Source organism: Culex pipiens, chromosome 2 (genome assembly GCF_016801865.2).
Source record: "Culex pipiens pallens isolate TS chromosome 2, TS_CPP_V2, whole genome shotgun sequence".
Taxonomy (NCBI): domain Eukaryota; kingdom Metazoa; phylum Arthropoda; class Insecta; order Diptera; family Culicidae; genus Culex; species Culex pipiens.
The window spans coordinates 26,575,574-26,595,510 of NC_068938.1; the positions used below are offsets into that span (position 1 = coordinate 26,575,574).

Here is a 19,937-nt window from a genome sequence, read left to right on the forward strand (position 1 = left end):
ATTTTTTGTATTTTTTTTTATTTTAAAATTTGTAGTAATTGTTTTGTGTAATTTTTTTGTCATTTTTTTGTATTTTTTTTTTGTTAACGATAAAACAACAGTTCTATCTTTATCGTCGGGACGAGAACGATAATCTATCGTTATCGTTATTTTGATCATTTTCCGGCGATAATCTTATCGCCGATAATAGACAATAACTTATTTTTAAAATCTTTCTAAACTCGACTTTTCTCATCTAAATCGTGTTAAATGTTTAATGCTTTCACCAAGAAAGTATGTTTTGAAAATTTAGTAAGCTTCAATAAATAAACGCTCAAAATTATTCACAAAATACCGTATTTTTTTGAAAGTACTCACATTTTAATTATTTGCAATATGGGTATCAAAGGAAGCAACATTTGTTTGCTTTTTTACCTTAGAGATTTTTTTTAAATACTAAAATTTTCACAAAATGCCGTATTTTTCAAAACTACTCAAAATTTCAAAATTCACAAAGGAAGCGAAATTTTGAATGCATTTTCACTTTATTATTGTTTTTGTAAATCAAATATTGCATATTATGTAAACTTCAGTACCTTGGAAAACAAGATATTCTTTTAGTATTTTTCAAAAAAAAAAAAACTCTTATGAAGTGAAAGAGCATACAAAATTTTGCTTCATTTGATACCAATATTGCAAATTTGCAAAAAATTAGTACTTTCGAAAATCATGGTTTTTTGTGAAAATTTTTGTATTAAAAAAACAATTATGAGATGAAAAAGCTTACAAAATGTTGCCTATTTTGCAAATTTAAAAAAAAACGTTTTGCGGAAAAACGATATTTTGTGAATATTTCGGAATTCGAAAAACAAAACTCTAAAAAAGCATACAGAATTTCGCTTTGATACCCATATTGCAAATTTAGAATTTGAGTATTTTCGAAAAAATAAGGTGAAAATTTTAGTATTTTTCAGAAAAATTTTAATGATGTGAAAAAGCATACAAAAAAATCGTTTCGTTTGAAACCAATATTGCAAATTTAAAAATATTTGAATATTTTCTTCAAAATACGGTATTTTGTGAAAATTTAAGAATTTTTCAAAAAATACTTGATGAATTAATAACGCGAACAAAATTCCGCTTCGTTTGACCTTATTGTACCAATACTGCAAATTTTTAAAATTTGAATATTTTCGAATAAAACGATATTTTGTGAAAAATGTTGTACAGTCCAGACTCAATTATCAGAAGGCCTCGGAAAAATTTCACTTCGTATAATCAAAACTTCGGATAATCGAATCACGAAAAAAAATCTTTTCACTGTCTTATTTTTGATTGTCGAGCTTAGGTATGACTACGCTAAAGTGATTTACATTTTTTAAATCCAAGATGGCGTCCAATATGGCGGTGACGAAATATTGACAAAATGCATTTTATTTTTTAAAAAGCAATAAACTATTCAAAATTGACTAAAATGTGGTCGCAGAACTCGAATTTGACGTCCCGGGCAGACGGTAATAACAAAATTCATGCCATTTCAATAACAAATTGTGTTAAAATAACAGAAAGTGTTATGGAATCTTCCTGAAAAGTCCATTTTTGCATAAGGGTTTAATAACAGTTTATGTTATCATAGCAAAATTTGTTATTGATCTGATATTGATTGAAAGCCAAAACAACTTTGGAATAACATTTTTTGTTATTGAAGAATAACTCCAACTGTTATTGGGATGATCGGATTAGTTGTTAAAATAACAAAAAATAATAACAAAGATTTGTTCGAAGAATACCTAAAAATGTTATTAGTCTGTTATTACAATAACAATCCAATAACAAAAAAATCAAAACGACGAATAACAAATCTTGTTATAAATAACATAAAATGTTATTGGCCTAGTATTTTCAAATATCAAAAAATGTTATTCCCAGGTTATTCCAGGTTTAAAACAAGAAAAAAATATCTTGTTCGTGATTCGATTATCCGAAGTCCCATACAAACCTTCGGATAATCGAACTTCGGATAATCGAAACTTCGGATAATCGAGGCTTCGGATAATCGAGTCTGGACTGTATTTTCAAAATAAATCTCTTTTTTTGTCTTTTTTGTCTTTTTTGTCTTTTTTTATCATTTTTGTCTTGCTAAATTTACAGTTTTAGTAACTGGTTGAAACTTGGGTTTTCAAAAAACTTTAAACTGTCAAATTATTAAAGTACATTGTAAATCATAAAATATTTATGTAAAAATGGTAAAACCTTGTCTTTTCAACTACTCACCATTCTCCTTCCACTCCTCAACGCCGTAATCTCCCACCATCATCGGGTCGAGCTTTTTGTTGGCTTTCCGTCCTGATGAAGGGTTGTCATATTTGTTGTAGTTTTTCCAAAGAAAACAAAACGAAACGAAACAACGATAAAATATGATTAATGAATTGATCGGTTATCTTGTCCAGGACACGGCACTCGTTATATCTCGCAGGACAATCGCTACTTTCTTAAGAACTCCACTCCACTGTCACACTTTCGTTAGCGTTAGCGTTTTTAGGAAAGGGTTTTCCGGTCAACAAAGCGATTCCCATTTTCTTCCAGCTAAGCTAATATTGATTGTTATCGACACCTCTCTCTTTGTTGAGTGGGCGAAAGGAGGGAGAAAGAGATTTTTCCAGCTGAGCGCCGCCGATTGAAAATTATGATTGGCAGTTTGGGATTCTTCGCTTTATTTGACTTGGCTGGAAAGTGAAAGTGGTGTCACCTCCCCCGCAACTTCCTCCTACTCGAACCTTGAAATTTATTGATAACGATGACGTAAATTTTGGGTTGGCGTCACTTGAAGAAAATTTTATCGCAGACGAAATCGAAAGCAAAAGTTGTAATGATGGAGGGCGTGAAAAACAATGACAGAGAAGTTGAATTTAGGAAGATTTGAGATTTGGGTTAGAGTTGGCGTTAGAGTTAGAGTTAGAGTTAGAGTTAGAGTTAGAGTTAGAGTTAGAGTTAGAGTTAGAGTTAGAGTTAGAGTTAGAGTTAGAGTTAGAGTTAGAGTTAGAGTTAGAGTTAGAGTTAGAGTTAGAGTTAGAGTTAGAGTTAGAGTTAGAGTTAGAGTTAGAGTTAGAGTTAGAGTTAGAGTTAGAGTTAGAGTTAGAGTTAGAGTTAGAGTTAGAGTTAGAGTTAGAGTTAGAGTTAGAGTTAGAGTTAGAGTTAGAGTTAGAGTTAGAGTTAGAGTTAGAGTTAGAGTTAGAGTTAGAGTTAGAGTTAGAGTTAGAGTTAGAGTTAGAGTTAGAGTTAGAGTTAGAGTTAGAGTTAGAGTTAGAGTTAGAGTTAGAGTTAGAGTTAGAGTTAGAGTTAGAGTTAGAGTTAGAGTCCCAAGTAGCAATGCGCAACATGCTAAAAATGACTAAGTTTTTTTTAAGTTGCATCTAGGGATCAGAAATCAAAACTGCAACAATCTTGCACAATATGTAACAATTATGTTTCAACAACGTTTCCTCGTTGGAGCATCTTTTTTGGAAACGGAATTCACGCTCTTCAAGTTATCGCTTTTGCGATGTTTCGGCAACATAATAATAACAATATTTTTGAACATCGGGGTGACAACCGCTCGTCGCGTGTTTTTGATTTTTTTTTCTGTTTTTACGTGTCCTGCGGAATATTTCCCTCAGCACCATATAGCTCGGTTCATAAGCCAACGGTACAGAACTGAACTGAATCGGATGGACCAAGAAAAATGGCACGGACTGAAGCCGCTGAAAAATCCCAGTTACAATCGAACGGAACGGATCACTTATTCTCTGCTGGAGAAAGTCTAGAAGATTACCGAGCGGCTGATGTTCAGGAAAAGCCTGTTAAACAGGAAACTCGAAGACTACAATGAGTAGATCCAGATTGTCCGACCTGAGTCAGAGGTAAACCATCGGTCCCGAATCCATGCAGGAGCTGTTGAACGCCCGGAAGAAACGGAGCTGCTGTGCGACGGCAACATAAAAAATATGCGAGCCAGTTCCAGCCGGGAAAATCTTCTGAAGTTGGTCGATTTTTGGAATCACGATTATTTATGTTTTATTTGTAAATTGGAGGAAGAATATTGTTGAAATTAATTGAAGTTTTGGAATAAACAACTTGAAAATATCACAAATTGTGTATTTCTTTGTCGGATTCTGAAGACTTTGTGATTGATGCTAACGATTGATTTTGTTTGACAGCTCCAGCAAATCACTGGGGCTGGAATATTGCGGTGGCAACAAAAATACAACGTTCAAATAACGTCATCAGATATTAATGTTGCTGTTTTGTTACAACAACATTGCATAAAATTCAAGAAGCTTAAAGTGATGGAAACTTATCTGAAACGTTTTTGCAACATTTTTAAAGCACAACTACTTTGCTGTTTCGTTTGCTTGAATGAAAATTAACAGGGACGTAATAAGGGGGCTTGATTTGGAACACATGTTATTATTATTTCTGTTTCTGCTGCTGGTTTACTGCTTTTCTTTGTCAAATTTTTGATAATTATTGATGTATTTGAGTTTTATGTTGTCTAATTAATTAAACATATTTTTTTGCTGGGCATTAAAACAATCATTAAAAACTTATAAAGTAAAACTGAGTGCATTTTTAGGAGTACAATTTTAATATCTTTGAAAAACCAAAAAAAATGCCAGCAAATTGCAATTGTAGCAATGCGATGCAAAGACTTGAAAGTGTATAAAAGATATACAAAAAAGTATATAGGGAAAATGCAAAATTTCGAAGGTTTTGTTCGAACGCGAATCAGTTCAATATGAAGTGTCGGATCGAGGTGCTCTTTTTTACGTTGGGTTCGTATAAGTCCAAGGAAGATTTTCACGCGCCAAAGTGACAACTTTGGCCACTCTGGAACTCTTTCGGAAAATCTGCAGATTGTATGGGAAAAGATGCGTATAATCTAATTTGATCACAGGAGACGGAATGAGCATACAAGCTAAAAACGTCAAGAAGCGAAAAAAAAAATACAAGACGAAGTTCGTCGGGTTAAACTTGTAGTACATAAGGAAATACTTTGCACCCTTGAACAAAGAAGTAGTGCAATTGAATTTCCTACAAGAATCTCATAAAGTTTGATGATCAGGGTGCCAAAATCCTGAAGCAATTTTTTCCCCATACATTTTTTGCGAATTTTACCATACAAACATCTAAACAGCAAAACCTAAACATCATCCGATTAGGCAAAATTAGCCCAGACAATGTTTTTTTTTTACAAAATCGAGCGACTGGGTCCCTCAAATGTCATTTTTTACAGGAGACATGAAGTTACGGTCAAAGGGAACTTAAGTCCCCTAAAAAGGATCAGCCGAATAAAAAATTAAAACAATAAAATTTCATGAAATCGGCTTATTTCGCAAAAAAAAAACAATTGGGTCCTAAAATTAAGCTTAAATTTGTTATATTATTGTTCAGAACGATAAAGCTTATTTTTCTGAGAGTAATATCGCTTTTTTCGATCGTAAAGCGTTAAAAATTTGAAAAAAAAAAATAACTTCACGGCCTTCTTAACAGAAAGTTCCTACTTGACAGCTCGTTCCAAAAGGACCACAGTTGATCCATCGAAAAAATGTTGTCTTGTCAATTTTTGAAATGAAAAAAGTGATCAGAAATATTTTTTAATCGAGTTTTTCCCGTTGTACACAAAAATTGACAAAAAAAATGTCTTAAGGACCCTATTACCACAAATTTAAAAAAATCATTCATCTGTAATCAACGTTAGTTTATATTTCATTTAAAATATTTGATTGCAAGCATTTGTCCTTATCAAACCTTTTCTTTATTTTTATTTTTTCAAATATCAAAAAAAATATATTGGTAGACTTTAAAATTGTACCTCCTGCAGAGAATAAATATATACACCCAAACTCCGATGATTTTACACCAATTGTTGTCAGACGATCTGGGTGGCAGTGCGTGGCCGAATGGTTACGCTGTCCGCTTTGTAAGCGGATGATTCTGGGTTCGATTCCCATCTGCTCCAACCTTCTATCGGATGAAGAAGTAAAATGTCGGTCCCGGCCTTGGTTGTTAGGCCGTTAAGTCATTCCAGGTGCAGGAGTCGTCTCCTTGCCATAAGTACAAACAACACACCAAACCAAGCCTACTCCGGTGGAATCGCTGGCGGCGGTTGGACTCGCAATCCGAAGGTCATCAGTTCAAACACTGGGGTGGAAGGTTCCTTGGAGTAGAAAGAGGTTTGGGTGCTCTCCCCATTCAAGCCTTCGGACTCCTAGGTTCGAGCAGAAACTTGCAATAGAGACCACAAAAGACCCGGGGGTCGTTAATGTGGATAGTATGATTTTTTTTGGGTCACTTTTCAGTTTGACACCCTCTTTACACGGAGCTCACACACACTACCAAATGATTGGTTTGATAGTAAGTGTGAGTCCCGTGTAAAAATGACAGTTCGTCATTTTTTAGTTTACCTTTGTCAAACCAATTAAGACCTAAAAAGTGTCAAACGAAAAAGTGACCAACCACCGGGGGTTAAGTGTAATAGTGTTACACAATCGATTATCGCATTCTTCTCATTAAAAATTATTTTTAATACATATTTGAATCAACCATTGATTCCTGATGAAAACTTAATTTTACAAGAAAAATAAAAATTACAGTTATAATGTTCTAAAGGTTCCTGAATACAAAGCGCCATCATTTATGATAGTATTGATTCAATTGCTATTTCTGCTTACAAATTGTATTTCTGCTAAATTTCTGCCAAAATCGGACTAAACATTATGTCTTATGCAATAATAGTAAGGTTTTTTTTCCCCTCAAATTAAATTGTTCGCTCTTTAGCATTGCCTTGTATTCACATGAAAATTTATGGTAGACTGTAAATTTTCAACTCCTGTAAAGAACAAAACTAATTGTGATTTGTGTAGCAATTAGAATTTACTCTTGATTCCTATTAAAAATCTAGTTTGCATAAAAACAACAATTTTCTTACAGCAAATTTTATTACAGGTTCCTGAATACAGCCCTTTGCGTACAAAGCGCCATGATGGTAGATAGCAAAACCAAACTTTAATGGTTAATTTTCAGCTATTTAAACCCATTTTGAAGTTTTTTTTCTACAGAACTGACATTCTACGTAGCTTGGATTAAAACTTATATAATTTTCAGATATATTTGCAAACTTTTTTAATTTTGATACTAAAATGGCTCTAGAAAAGATACCAAATTTTAAAAAGATTGAGGGCGCATGAAAAAATCATGAGTAGAATGCAATTTTACTCGGTAAACTTGAAATGGCCAAAGACATACCCCTTCTATACATTTAAGAAAACCAATTTTGTTTGTTGTCGACGAAAAATGTGACAGGTTTATTTTTCCAGACTTATCCATTTTTGTTTTGTAGCGAAACCAAAGCGGAAACATATTTATTGGGAAATTAATTAGAAGTTTGTTGCGCTTGAAATCATTTCGGGTGCACGTTTGATTTCAATCAACCAAAAATTTCACCATAATGGTGACATATTTGCAACATATTTGTTACATTGTTGCAACACCATCAATTTCTCCTACCAAAATAAGCATCGCATAGGAAACATTGCCGCAACACGTTTACAACTATCTGGCTATTGTTGCCAATCGCGTTGTTGCCGTGCGCTTTTTTTGTCGCCAGAAGTGTTGCGAATATGTTGCCTGAGCGATTTTGGTTTGCTTTGGATTAGTTGCAAATAAGGCTTGGCAACAATAATTGCTGCTTGGGGTTAGAGTTAGAGTTAGAGTTAGAGTTAGAGTTAGAGTTAGAGTTAGAGTTAGAGTTAGAGTTAGAGTTAGAGTTAGAGTTAGAGTTAGAGTTAGAGTTAGAGTTAGAGTTAGAGTTAGAGTTAGAGTTAGAGTTAGAGTTAGAGTTAGAGTTAGAGTTAGAGTTAGAGTTAGAGTTAGAGTTAGAGTTAGAGTTAGTGTTAGAGTTAGAGTTAGAGTTAGAGTTAGAGTTAGAGTTAGAGTTAGAGTTAGAGTTAGAGTTAGAGTTAGAGTTAGAGTTAGATTTAGAGTTAGAGTTAGAGTTAGAGCTAGAGCTAGAGTTAGAGTTAGAGTTAGAGTTAGAGTTAGAGTTAGAGTTAGAGTTAGAGTTAGAGTTAGAGTTAGAGTTAGAGTTAGAGTTAGAGTTAGAGTTAGAGTTAGAGTTAGAGTTAGAGTTAGAGTTAGAGTTAGAGTTAGAGTTAGAGTTAGAGTTAGAGTTAGAGTTAGAGTTAGAGTTAGAGTTAGAGTTAGAGTTAGAGTTAGAGTTAGAGTTAGAGTTAGAGTTAGAGTTAGAGTTAGAGTTAGAGTTAGTGTTAGAGTTAGTGTTAGAGTTAGAGTTAGTGTTAGAGTTAGAGTTAGAGTTAGAGTTAGAGTTAGAGTTAGAGTTAGAGTTAGAGTTAGAGTTAGAGTTAGAGTTAGAGTTAGAGTTAGAGTTAGATTTAGAGTTAGAGTTAGAGTTAGAGTTAGAGTTAGAGTTAGAGTTAGAGTTAGAGTTAGAGTTAGAGTTAGAGTTAGAGTTAGAGTTAGAGTTAGAGTTAGAGTTAGAGTTAGAGTTAGAGTTAGAGTTAGAGTTAGAGTTAGAGTTAGAGTTAGAGTTAGAGTTAGAGTTAGAGTTAGAGTTAGAGTTAGAGTTAGAGTTAGAGTTAGAGTTAGAGTTAGAGTTAGAGTTAGAGTTAGAGTTAGAGTTAGAGTTAGAGTTAGTGTTAGAGTTAGAGTTAGAGTTAGAGTTAGAGTTAGAGTTAGAGTTAGAGTTAGAGTTAGAGTTAGAGTTAGAGTTAGAGTTAGAGTTAGAGTTAGAGTTAGAGTTAGAGTTAGAGTTAGAGTTAGAGTTAGAGTTAGAGTTAGAGTTAGAGTTAGAGTTAGAGTTAGAGTTAGAGCTAGAGTTAGAGTTAGAGTTAGAGTTAGAGTTAGAGTTAGAGTTAGAGTTAGAGTTAGAGTTAGAGTTAGAGTTAGAGTTAGAGTTAGAGTTAGAGTTAGAGTTAGAGTTAGAGTTAGAGTTAGAGTTAGAGTTAGAGTTAGAGTTAGAGTTAGAGTTAGAGTTAGAGTTAGAGTTAGAGTTAGAGTTAGAGTTAGAGTTAGATTTAGAGTTAGAGTTAGAGTTAGAGTTAGAGTTAGAGTTAGAGTTAGAGTTAGAGTTAGAGTTAGAGTTAGAGTTAGAGTTAGAGTTAGAGTTAGAGTTAGAGTTAGAGTTAGAGTTAGAGTTAGAGTTAGAGTTAGAGTTAGAGTTAGAGTTAGAGTTAGAGTTAGAGTTAGAGTTAGAGTTAGAGTTAGAGTTAGAGTTAGAGTTAGAGTTAGAGTTAGAGTTAGAGTTAGAGTTAGAGTTAGTGTTAGAGTTAGAGTTAGAGTTAGAGTTAGAGTTAGAGTTAGAGTTAGAGTTAGAGTTAGAGTTAGAGTTAGAGTTAGAGTTAGAGTTAGAGTTAGAGTTAGAGTTAGAGTTAGAGTTAGAGTTAGAGTTAGAGTTAGAGTTAGAGTTAGAGTTAGAGTTAGAGTTAGAGTTAGAGTTAGAGTTAGAGTTAGAGTTAGAGTTAGAGTTAGAGTTAGAGTTAGAGTTAGAGTTAGAGTTAGAGTTAGAGTTAGAGTTAGAGTTAGAGTTAGAGTTAGAGTTAGAGTTAGAGTTAGAGTTAGAGTTAGAGTTAGAGTTAGAGTTAGAGTTAGAGTTAGAGTTAGAGTTAGAGTTAGAGTTATAGTTAGAATTTGTGTTTGTTTCTACGTTTTATTGTCTAGTTCTTTCAACTTTCGATTTGTATGTAAACAACCTTCCAAAAGGGAAAAAGTTCTACTGGTTAACGCCAACCCCGTTCCCGGCAGCTCCCGAACTGAATCATGAAAGGGAAGGTATCGATTGACGCGCGTCGCCAACGAGAGAGCGTTCGAGTGGAGTGGAGTAAAATGAAAATTTATTTTAAAATTTACATTTAAATTACCTTTTGATCGATTGTTATAAAGTGATTCGGTTGTCAATATTGTCGTTGGCGCTGGTATTTCTGCATTTAAATTAAAAGAAGAAAGAGAGAGAGAGCAAGAGAAAAAAAATCGGCGTTGGAAAACGAGAAAAGGTATCAGTTATCGATCTGGCAACACTGCTGTTTCGGGAAGGGCGTTTGAAAACAGTTGGGGGAGGATGAGTAGGATGGGCACGAAATTGGTTGAACTTGGTGTGGTTTTTTGATCGACGACGACCGGGTTGATGCTGGTCGTGTGGCCACCGACTGCGGTTGACCCGGGTTGATGCGTTCCCCCTTCAATGAGGTCAAGGTATTATGTGGGCTTTGTTTCGAAATGGTGCACATTTTATGGACGGGATTTATCTACCACAGGAAATTTAAGCTCAAGTACTCGTGGAGTGATGTTGTGGGATTTTTGTGCTAATCAAAAACTCAAAGAAGGATAATTTCAAGTTCATCGAACAAAAACAAGATAATGATGAGGCTTAAAATCAGCTCAGTTTCGAGAAAACGCATCAACCTAGTCCAGAAATTTTCCCCCCAAAAATGTGTTGTTACCATCCAGCTTGATCAGGCCGTCCGTTTCGCCGAGCGAATTCTTGGCCACGCAGCGGTACGAGCCAAAGTCGGCTGGACCTACGCTGCGGATCTTCAGCTGCATGTACTTGGTGTAGCCGGTGTTCTGGGACATGGTCTCGAACTTGTCCCCGGTGCGGGAGGTATCTGTGAAATTGAAAAGAGATAGTTTTCAAATGGAATGTTTTTGTATTGGTATAAAACAGTAAAATTCTGATGCTTTTTTTAAAATTTATTGAATTTTGTTCATTTTTATTCTTCAAAATTTACACGAACTGTTTGAACAAACAAAATATCTTCCATGGAGAATCTTATAAATTGATTTTTTTTTCTGGTTTTAATTATGATTAAATAATTTTAAATGGTAGCAAATTAAAAAACGTTACTTAATCCACCTTTAGGTGGTTGGTGCCTTCCTCGCATATTTTTATCAAAATATCTGAGATCCGGCCTCAAAAAAAGTTTATTAAAAACACTAAAGTACTTATAACTTTTGATAGGGTTGTCAGATCTTCAATCTTTTGGGCTTATTGGAAAGGTCTTTTGATTACCTACCTATCCAACAATGGGTCACATGATAGATCCGGACAACTTTTTCATCAAAATATTTGAGATCCGGCCTCAAAAAAGTGTATAAATAACACTTAAGTGCTCATAACTTTTGATGGGGTTGTCAGATCTTCAATCTTTTGAACGCGTTGGAAAGGTCTTTCAAATACCTTTCTAACAATATATAGCATGACGGGTTTTCTTACAAAAACCACCCTTTTTTATAATATTTCAATATCTAGCCAAATCGTTTTTTAGCATAACTTTTGAAGTACTTTTCTAAACTTCATAATATTGACTAGAGTCTTGTGGGACCCCAAGACGAATCGAATTAGACCAAAACGGTCCAAATCGGTCCAGCCAGTCCGGAGATAATCGTGTGCATATTTTTTGGTGCACGGACTCACATCCAGACACACGCACAGACATTTGTTCAGAATTTGATTCTGAGTCGATAGGTATACGTGAAAGTGGGTCTACGAGGTCAAATAAAGAAGTTCATTTTTCGAATGATTTTATAGCCTTTCCTCATTGAGGTGAGCAAGGCAAAATATAATTATTTATAAAAAAAATCAAGCTTTTATGTTTTATGTTTTATGTTTTATGTTTTATGTTTTATGTTTTATGTTTTATGTTTTATGTTTTATGTTTTATGTTTTATGTTTTATGTTTTATGTTTTATGTTTTATGTTTTATGTTTTATGTTTTTTGTTTTATGTTTTATGTTTTATGTTTTATGTTTTATGTTTTATGTTTTATGTTTTATGTTTTATGTTTTATGTTTTATGTTTTATGTTTTATGTTTTATGTTTTATGTTTTATGTTTTATGTTTTATGTTTTATGTTTTATGTTTTATGTTTTATGTTTTATGTTTTATGTTTTATGTTTTATGTTTTATGGTTTATGTTTTATGTTTTATGTTTTATGTTTTATGTTTTATGTTTTATGTTTTATGTTTTATGTTTTATGTTTTATGTTTTATGTTTTATGTTTTATGTTGTATGTTTTATGTTTTATGTTTTATGTTTTATGTTTTATGTTTTATGTTTTATGTTTTATGTTTTATGTTTTATGTTTTATGTTTTATGTTTTATGTTTTATGTTTTATGTTTTATGTTTTATGTTTTATGTTTTATGTTTTATGTTTTATGTTTTATGTTTTATGTTTTATGTTTTATGTTTTATGTTTTATGTTTTATGTTTTATGTTTTATGTTTTATGTTTTATGTTTTATGTTTTATGTTTTATGTTTTATGTTTTATGTTTTATGTTTTATGTTTTATGTTTTATGTTTTATGTTTTATGTTTTATGTTTTATGTTTTATGTTTTATGTTTTATGTTTTATGTTTTATGTTTTATGTTTTATGTTTTATGTTTTATGTTTTATGTTTTATGTTTTATGTTTTATGTTTTATGTTTTATGTTTTATGTTTTATGTTTTATGTTTTATGTTTTATGTTTTATGTTTTATGTTTTATGTTTTATGTTTTATGTTTTATGTTTCATGTTTCATGTTTTATGTTGTTTGGTAATTCTCCGCCAATTCACCCGAAACCGGAAATAGTTAGCGTACTCGGAATTAAAAAAAAAATGTTATTTAAAAAAATGCAAAAATGGTTTCAAAAATTCTGGTCAATATGAAGTGATCAGTGTTATTCAGTTTTCAGCCTAGCAACCACGTCTTGTATCGAGTTCACTGACCTAACTCACTAAATCTCTTTCGACCCACAAGGTCCCCTGTCCGGTCACCGAAAATTCCGGCCAAATTATCACGACATTGTTTACAGGACACAAACATGCCTTCCAATCAGTGTGTACACAAGAGCACACAACCACACACACATATCCCCGGGCTCAGGACTGGGCCAACAGCCTCAACAGGACATGGCCACCATGCTTGAGGGGCTAGCCAATCCCACCAGGGGGCCTGAACCAGCTTGTTGTGTCAAAGTCAATTATTGCCCGGAATGTGTTCAGAAAGGCAGAATGTAATTTTGGTTGGGCTTTTATTGAAATTTTGAGTTTATTGTTACTGAAATCAAATTAATGTTAATTTTAATAAGTTTAAATTTGTTTAAACTTTGACCCCGTTCTGATGTTTCAAACTTACCAGTTAAAAAATAGTTTATCATCAGAAGCTCATCTATTACCCATGAAATGTGGCCATCACTTAGGTGGGAGAAGTTATCTAGTAATGTACTAAAAAGTTATCTAGTAAAGTACTAAAACTTGAAAAACATCGCCACTAGATAACTTTTTAGTACAGAAGTTATCTAGTAGCGATGTTTTTTTTTAAACATAGAATTTACTAGATAACCAAGCTACTAGATAACTTCTCCAATATTTTAACTTACAAGATAACTTCGGAACATTTTTCAATTTTTTCTGAAATAACTAGATAACCATGCTACTAGATAACTTCTCAAAAAAAAAATAAAAAAAAAACTAGATAACTGAAATTCCACCAATATTTTTTGGCTTACTAGATAACTTCGGAACATTTTTAAATAATTTCTGAATTTACTAGATAACCAAGCTACTAGATAACTTCTAAAAAAAATTCAGATATTTTTGGCTTACTAGATAACTTCGGAATATTTTTTAATAATTCCTGAAATTACTCGATAACCAAGCTACTAGATAACTTCTTAAAAAATATTAAATATATTTAGCTTACTAGATAACCAAGCTACTAGATAACTTCTCCAAAATCATTTTTAAATATTTTTAGCTTACTAGATAACTTCGGAATATTTTTAAATAATTTCTGAAGTTACTAGATAACCAAGCTACTAGATAACTTCTCAAAAAAAAATGCAATGTTTTGGCTTACTAGATAACTTCGGAATATTTTTTAATAATTTCTGAAATTACTAGATAACCAAGCTACTAGATAACTTCGCCAAAAAAAATGCAATGTTTTGGCTTACTAGATAACTTCGGAATATTTTTTAATAATTTCTGAAATTACTAGATAACCAAGCTACTAGATAACTTCTCCAAAAAAAATTTAAATATTTTTAGCTTACTAGATAACTTCGGAATATGTTTAAATAATTTCTGAAGTTACTAGATTCCCAAGCTACTAGATAACTTCTCCAAAATTATTTTTAAATATTTTTAGCTTACTAGATAACTTCGGAATATTTTTAAATAATTTCTGAAGTTACTAGATAACCAAGCTACTAGAAAACTTCTTCAAAAAAAATGCAATGTTTTGGCTTACGAGATAACTTCGGAATTTTTTTTAAATAATTTCTGAAATTACTAGATAACCAAGCTAACTTCTCCAAAAAAATGCAATGTTTTGGCTGACTAGATAACTTCGGAATATTTTTTAATAATTTATGAAATTACTAAATAACCAAGCTACTAGATAACTTCTCCAAAAAAAAATCCAATATTTTTGTTTTACTAGATAATTTCCGAATATTTAAAAAAAAAATTTCTGAAATTACTAGATAACCAAGCTACTAGATAACTTCTCCAAAAAAATGCAATGTTTTGGCTTTCTAAATAGCTTCGGAATATTTTTTAATAATTTCTGAAAATACTAGATAACCAAGCTACTAGATAACTTCTCAAAAAAAAAATTAAATATTTTTAGCTTACTAGATATTTTCAGAATATGTTTAAATAATTTCTGAAGTTACTAGATTCCCAAGCTTCTAGATAACTTCTTCAAAAAAAATTTAAAATATTTTTAGCTTACTAGATAACTTCGGAATATTTTTAAATAATTTCAGAAGTTACTAGATAACCAAGCTACTAGATAACTTCTCAAAAAAAATGCAATGTTTTGGCTTACTAGATAACTTCGAAATATGTATTAATAATTTCTGAAATTACTAGATAACCAAGCTACTAGATAACTTCGCCAATAAAAATGCAATGTTTTGGCTTACTAGATAGCTTCGGAATATTTTTTAATAATTTCTGAAATTACTAGATAACCAAGCTACTAGATAACTTCTCCAAAAAAAATTTAAATATTTTTAGCTTACTAGATAACTTCGGAATATGTTTAAATAATTTCTGAAGTTACTAGATTCCCAAGCTACTAGATAACTTCTCCAAAATTATTTTTAAATATTTTTAGCTTACTAGATATCATCGGAATATTTTTAAATAATTTCTGAAGTTACTAGATAACCAAGCTACTAGAAAACTTCTTCAAAAAAAATGCAATGTTTTGGCTTACGAGATAACTTCGGAATTTTTTTTAAATAATTTCTGAAATTACTAGATAACCAAGCTAACTTCTCCAAAAAAATGCAATGTTTTGGCTGACTAGATAACTTCGGAATATTTTTTAATAATTTATGAAATTACTAAATAACCAAGCTACTAGATAACTTCTCCAAAAAAAAATCCAATATTTTTGTTTTACTAGATAATTTCCGAATATTTAAAAAAAAAATTTCTGAAATTACTAGATAACCAAGCTACTAGATAACTTCTCCAAAAAAATGCAATGTTTTGGCTTTCTAAATAGCTTCGGAATATTTTTTAATAATTTCTGAAAATACTAGATAACCAAGCTACTAGATAACTTCTCAAAAAAAAAATTAAATATTTTTAGCTTACTAGATATTTTCAGAATATGTTTAAATAATTTCTGAAGTTACTAGATTCCCAAGCTTCTAGATAACTTCTTCAAAAAAAATTTAAAATATTTTTAGCTTACTAGATAACTTCGGAATATTTTTAAATAATTTCTGAAATTACTAGATAACCAAGCTACTAGATAACTTCTCCAAAAAAATGCAATGTTTTGGCTTACTAGATAACTTCGGAATATTTTTTAATAATTTCTGAAATTACTAGATAACCAAGCTACTAGATAACTTCGCCAAAAAAAATGCAATGTTTTGGCTTACTAGATAGCTTCGGAATATTTTTTAATAATTTCTGAAATTACTAGATAACCAAGCTACTAGATAACTTCTCCAAAAAAAATTTAAATATTTTTAGCTTACTAGATAACTTCGGAATATGTTTAAATAATTTCTGAAGTTACTAGATTCCCAAGCTACTAGATAACTTCTCCAAAATTATTTTTAAATATTTTTAGCTTACTAGATAACTTCGGAATATTTTTAAATAATTTCTGAAGTTACTAGATAACCAAGCTACTAGAAAACTTCTTCAAAAAAAATGCAATGTTTTGGCTTACGAGATAACTTCGGAATTTTTTTTAAATAATTTCTGAAATTACTAGATAACCAAGCTAACTTCTCCAAAAAAATGCAATGTTTTGGCTGACTAGATAACTTCGGAATATTTTTTAATAATTTATGAAATTACTAAATAACCAAGCTACTAGATAACTTCTCCAAAAAAAAATCCAATATTTTTGTTTTACTAGATAATTTCCGAATATTTAAAAAAAAAATTTCTGAAATTACTAGATAACCAAGCTACTAGATAACTTTTCCAAAAAAAATTTAAAATTTTGTTGGCATACTAGATAACTTCGGAATATTTTTAAATAATTTCTGAAGTTACAAAATAACCAAGCTACTAGATAACTTCTCCAAAAAAAATTAAATATTTTTTGCTTAGTAGATAACTAGATATCTTCTCCAAAAAAAATTTCCAATATTTTTGGTTTACTAGATAACTTCGGAATATTTTTTAATAATTTCTGAAATTACTAGATAACCAAGCTGCTAGATAACTTCTCCAGAATAATTTCACCAACTAGATAACTCAGGGCTGCTCAAAGTTTTTGAATTACAACCCAGAAAATTTCAACACTTCATGAAAAAAAAATAGAAAATGTATAAATTGTAAGTTTGTTATGCAAAGTAAGTTTGAGGCTCAGTTATTATGATTTTTGAATTATTATTACATACTTATATTTTTGCATTCATTATAGTTTTATATCTAAGTCAAATTTGAACATTTCCAAAAATGCATGATGAAAATTTTGACGATATTTACTAGTTTCACTCACAGTGAAACATGTGCAATTGTTTCAATTACAAAGATTTTTGTACAAAATATTTTTGTTTTTATCCTTATTACATAACTACGAAATAAATTGGAATAAATTTTTGAGTTTTCTAGATAACTAAGCTTATAGCAATCTTCACCTGAAATATCAGCAATATTTTCACTTATAAAATAATATCTTCTAAAATCAATAAACATTTTCTAGCTTCGAAATATTTTTGAATAATTTTATGTTCAATTACGTGATAACTACTTCTAAAAATTCCAGCAACATTTTCGCTAGCTAGTTAGTTTCAGTATGTCTTTAATAATTTTATTTTTGCTGGTAAACCTTGTTGCTTGATTACTTCGGTTTATATTTGAATATTTTCTTTTTTTTGAAAACTTTTTACAGATCAGATACAAAAAAAACATAAATAAACTTGTAAATTGGAGTGTAAACATTGACCATGCGATGATTTCAAATTTTAGAACATTTTAGTACATCTATGGAATTACACTGATACAAATCTAACTAGTCAGTTTAATAAAACTGCTTTATCGATGAATCGATAATGACGTTTATTCTACTATACCTTACAGTGAATCGAATGATTGTTAGTACATTGCGGTACGGAAACATTGCTTTAGCTTTCAATTAATCAACTGAATCGTGTTGGGTTTTATAGACAATTTGTTTGACAATTAGAAAATATAGTTTAATTCACATGGTTTCTTGCAGGAGTGTACGGACATTTATATGACACACTGTATGCTCTGATGGAAACCTACTTTACCGAATGGTCAACTTTATGTTGACGTTAAGCTTAAGATGATTTTAAATTGGAATGATTCAACAGAGATAAAATAATATAGTCCTATAACCAAAAGCGTCACTTTCTTGTTTTGCAACGACAGATTTTTTGTAAGCATTTGCACATTTGCATTTTGCCTCGTATGTCGCCATTCTATTATTTCATTAAATTATTTTTTTATGTAGCCATTTTATTGAGTGGCCTATATCGGCTAACGACCTTTTTTCGATTAACGAATCATAGTGGCCGATACAGTTGAAGTGCATTTCTATAGGCGTTTATCTTCTTTCCTCCATCATCGGTCTGATAGCCGAGCGGGCTAAGGCGCGAATCCGCTTTGCGAGAGGTGGATTTGATTCCCGTCAGTAAAATCTTTTTTTTGCGTGGGGAATAACTGTAAATGCAGTGGATTTTTTTGCTCAGGTTGAGACAGTGGCTAGCCTTAAGGCTAGCAAACCGACATGCTGCTGCAGAGAAACTTCATGTTTAATTACACAGCAACAAAACCAATGGTAAAATCTCTTGCAAAAGCATGCACAGCACCTCTGTGAGCCAGAGCATGAAATATTGTATGAGAAAACGTGTACAAAAAAAGAATATACTATAGAAAAAAATTGCATTCCCTAAAAAATAACATCGACTTGGCGAGGCACTTCCAGATAAAAAAGCCCCCGACCCAACCCTCTCGGCTATCTGTATGATGTAGCAGTAATTTGTCCATACACCATATACAGTTAATACAGTATACGACGTACGGGAAACCTACTGGTACATTGGTGTTGATCAAAATGTTTTCGAGACGGTGAAATAGCCGAGAAGGTTGGGGCGCAGACTGGGTTATCTGGAAGCGACTCTCTCCGAATCAATGTATTATTTTGGGGTGTGCAATATATTTTTTTTCTTCGTATGTGCAACGTGTACCACGTTTTCTCATAAAATATAACATGCGTTTGCTCACGAATGTGATTTTACAAAGATTTTTTACAGTGTAAATATTAGGAACAGCTGTGGCTGAATGGTTACAGTGTTCGCTTTGTAAGCGAATGGTTCTGGGTTCGATTCCCATCTGCTCCCATCGAGAAAGTTAAGGACATAGAAATACTTGAAATGCTAGCCACTAGGCCATGGCGACACTTGGTGAGCCTAGACTGTTGTTGTTGTTAATTGATTTATTTCCGGCAGTTTTAACCTTTCGGTCATTCGCTGCCCGAGCCTAGACTGGAATTAGGAATACTGTTACAACCAACCCGCAACGCCTTTCGAGGTGTATCCTAGGGTTTCTACCTCTCCTACTAACATTGAGTCCAAAACCTCCCTACAAACATCTATACCACTAAGGTGACGTAGGGGTCCTTGCGCACTTTAGATAGGTGTTTACTAACGATCCTTCCCATCCCTGAGGATAGCTTGAACCCGGCCAGGACCCCCTTATGCCCTGGGTAGTATTACACACTCATAAAAAGATGAAGACATGGTATCTCCCGTGTTGGATTATTGTTCCGGATGAGGGTCTAATACAACCAGACCAAACAGTGGGATAAGCGTTGTGGAGTGGAGCCTTCCGGTGGTGTGTAATTTTTTACAGTGTAAATATTGTTCAGTTAAAATCGATTCGGCCTTAGACAGCCGGCTGTGGAAAAACTGAATCAAAGTTAACGTTTGGGAAATTTTCGAACAAACATTCTGCTTGAACAAACGTGAATGAACCGAAAAGGAGACACAAACTGACTTCCACTATTCTATTTCACTATTCTACTTTTTAATTAAATTAACGAATCCGAGAAATCAAGATCAGTGCAATGAGTAAAAGCACAGAAAAAAAAGTTTAATTTTGGAACGTTGAAAATTTGGTAGGTTGAATATTACCTCTTTTTTTGAGTAATATTACATAAAAAATGTGTAAAAATGTGAACCTGATGAATATTCATCAATAACTGATCAAAATTCACCATTTTCTGAAGTAAAATTCATATTTTTTTTACACAGAATCTGTCACCATTTCCTGATGAATATTACCATCATTTTTTTTCTGTGAGGCTTAGTAGTCTCCAGCTACAAAGATTAATATTGTAATTAATTTAATTTACACATTTCAAGAATGAGGCTTTTTAAAAAAATTATTTACGTTTTTTTATTCTTTGCTC

At 31.9% G+C, this 19,937-nt stretch overlaps 1 protein-coding gene across 1 annotated transcript in view; it reads right to left on the bottom strand.

The window, feature by feature from the left end:
- The window catches only part of LOC120420975 (lachesin-like), a 129,287-nt gene that overhangs the window by 14,249 nt on the left and 95,101 nt on the right, over positions 1-19,937 (bottom strand). Inside the window, exons 7-9 of the mRNA XM_039584108.2 lie at positions 10,473-10,637; positions 9,894-9,953; positions 2,254-2,325 (exon numbers count right to left, since the gene is read on the bottom strand). Of these exons, the coding sequence (XP_039440042.1) occupies positions 2,254-2,325; positions 9,894-9,953; positions 10,473-10,637 (297 nt within the window). The remainder of the gene's footprint in view (positions 1-2,253; positions 2,326-9,893; positions 9,954-10,472; positions 10,638-19,937) is intronic.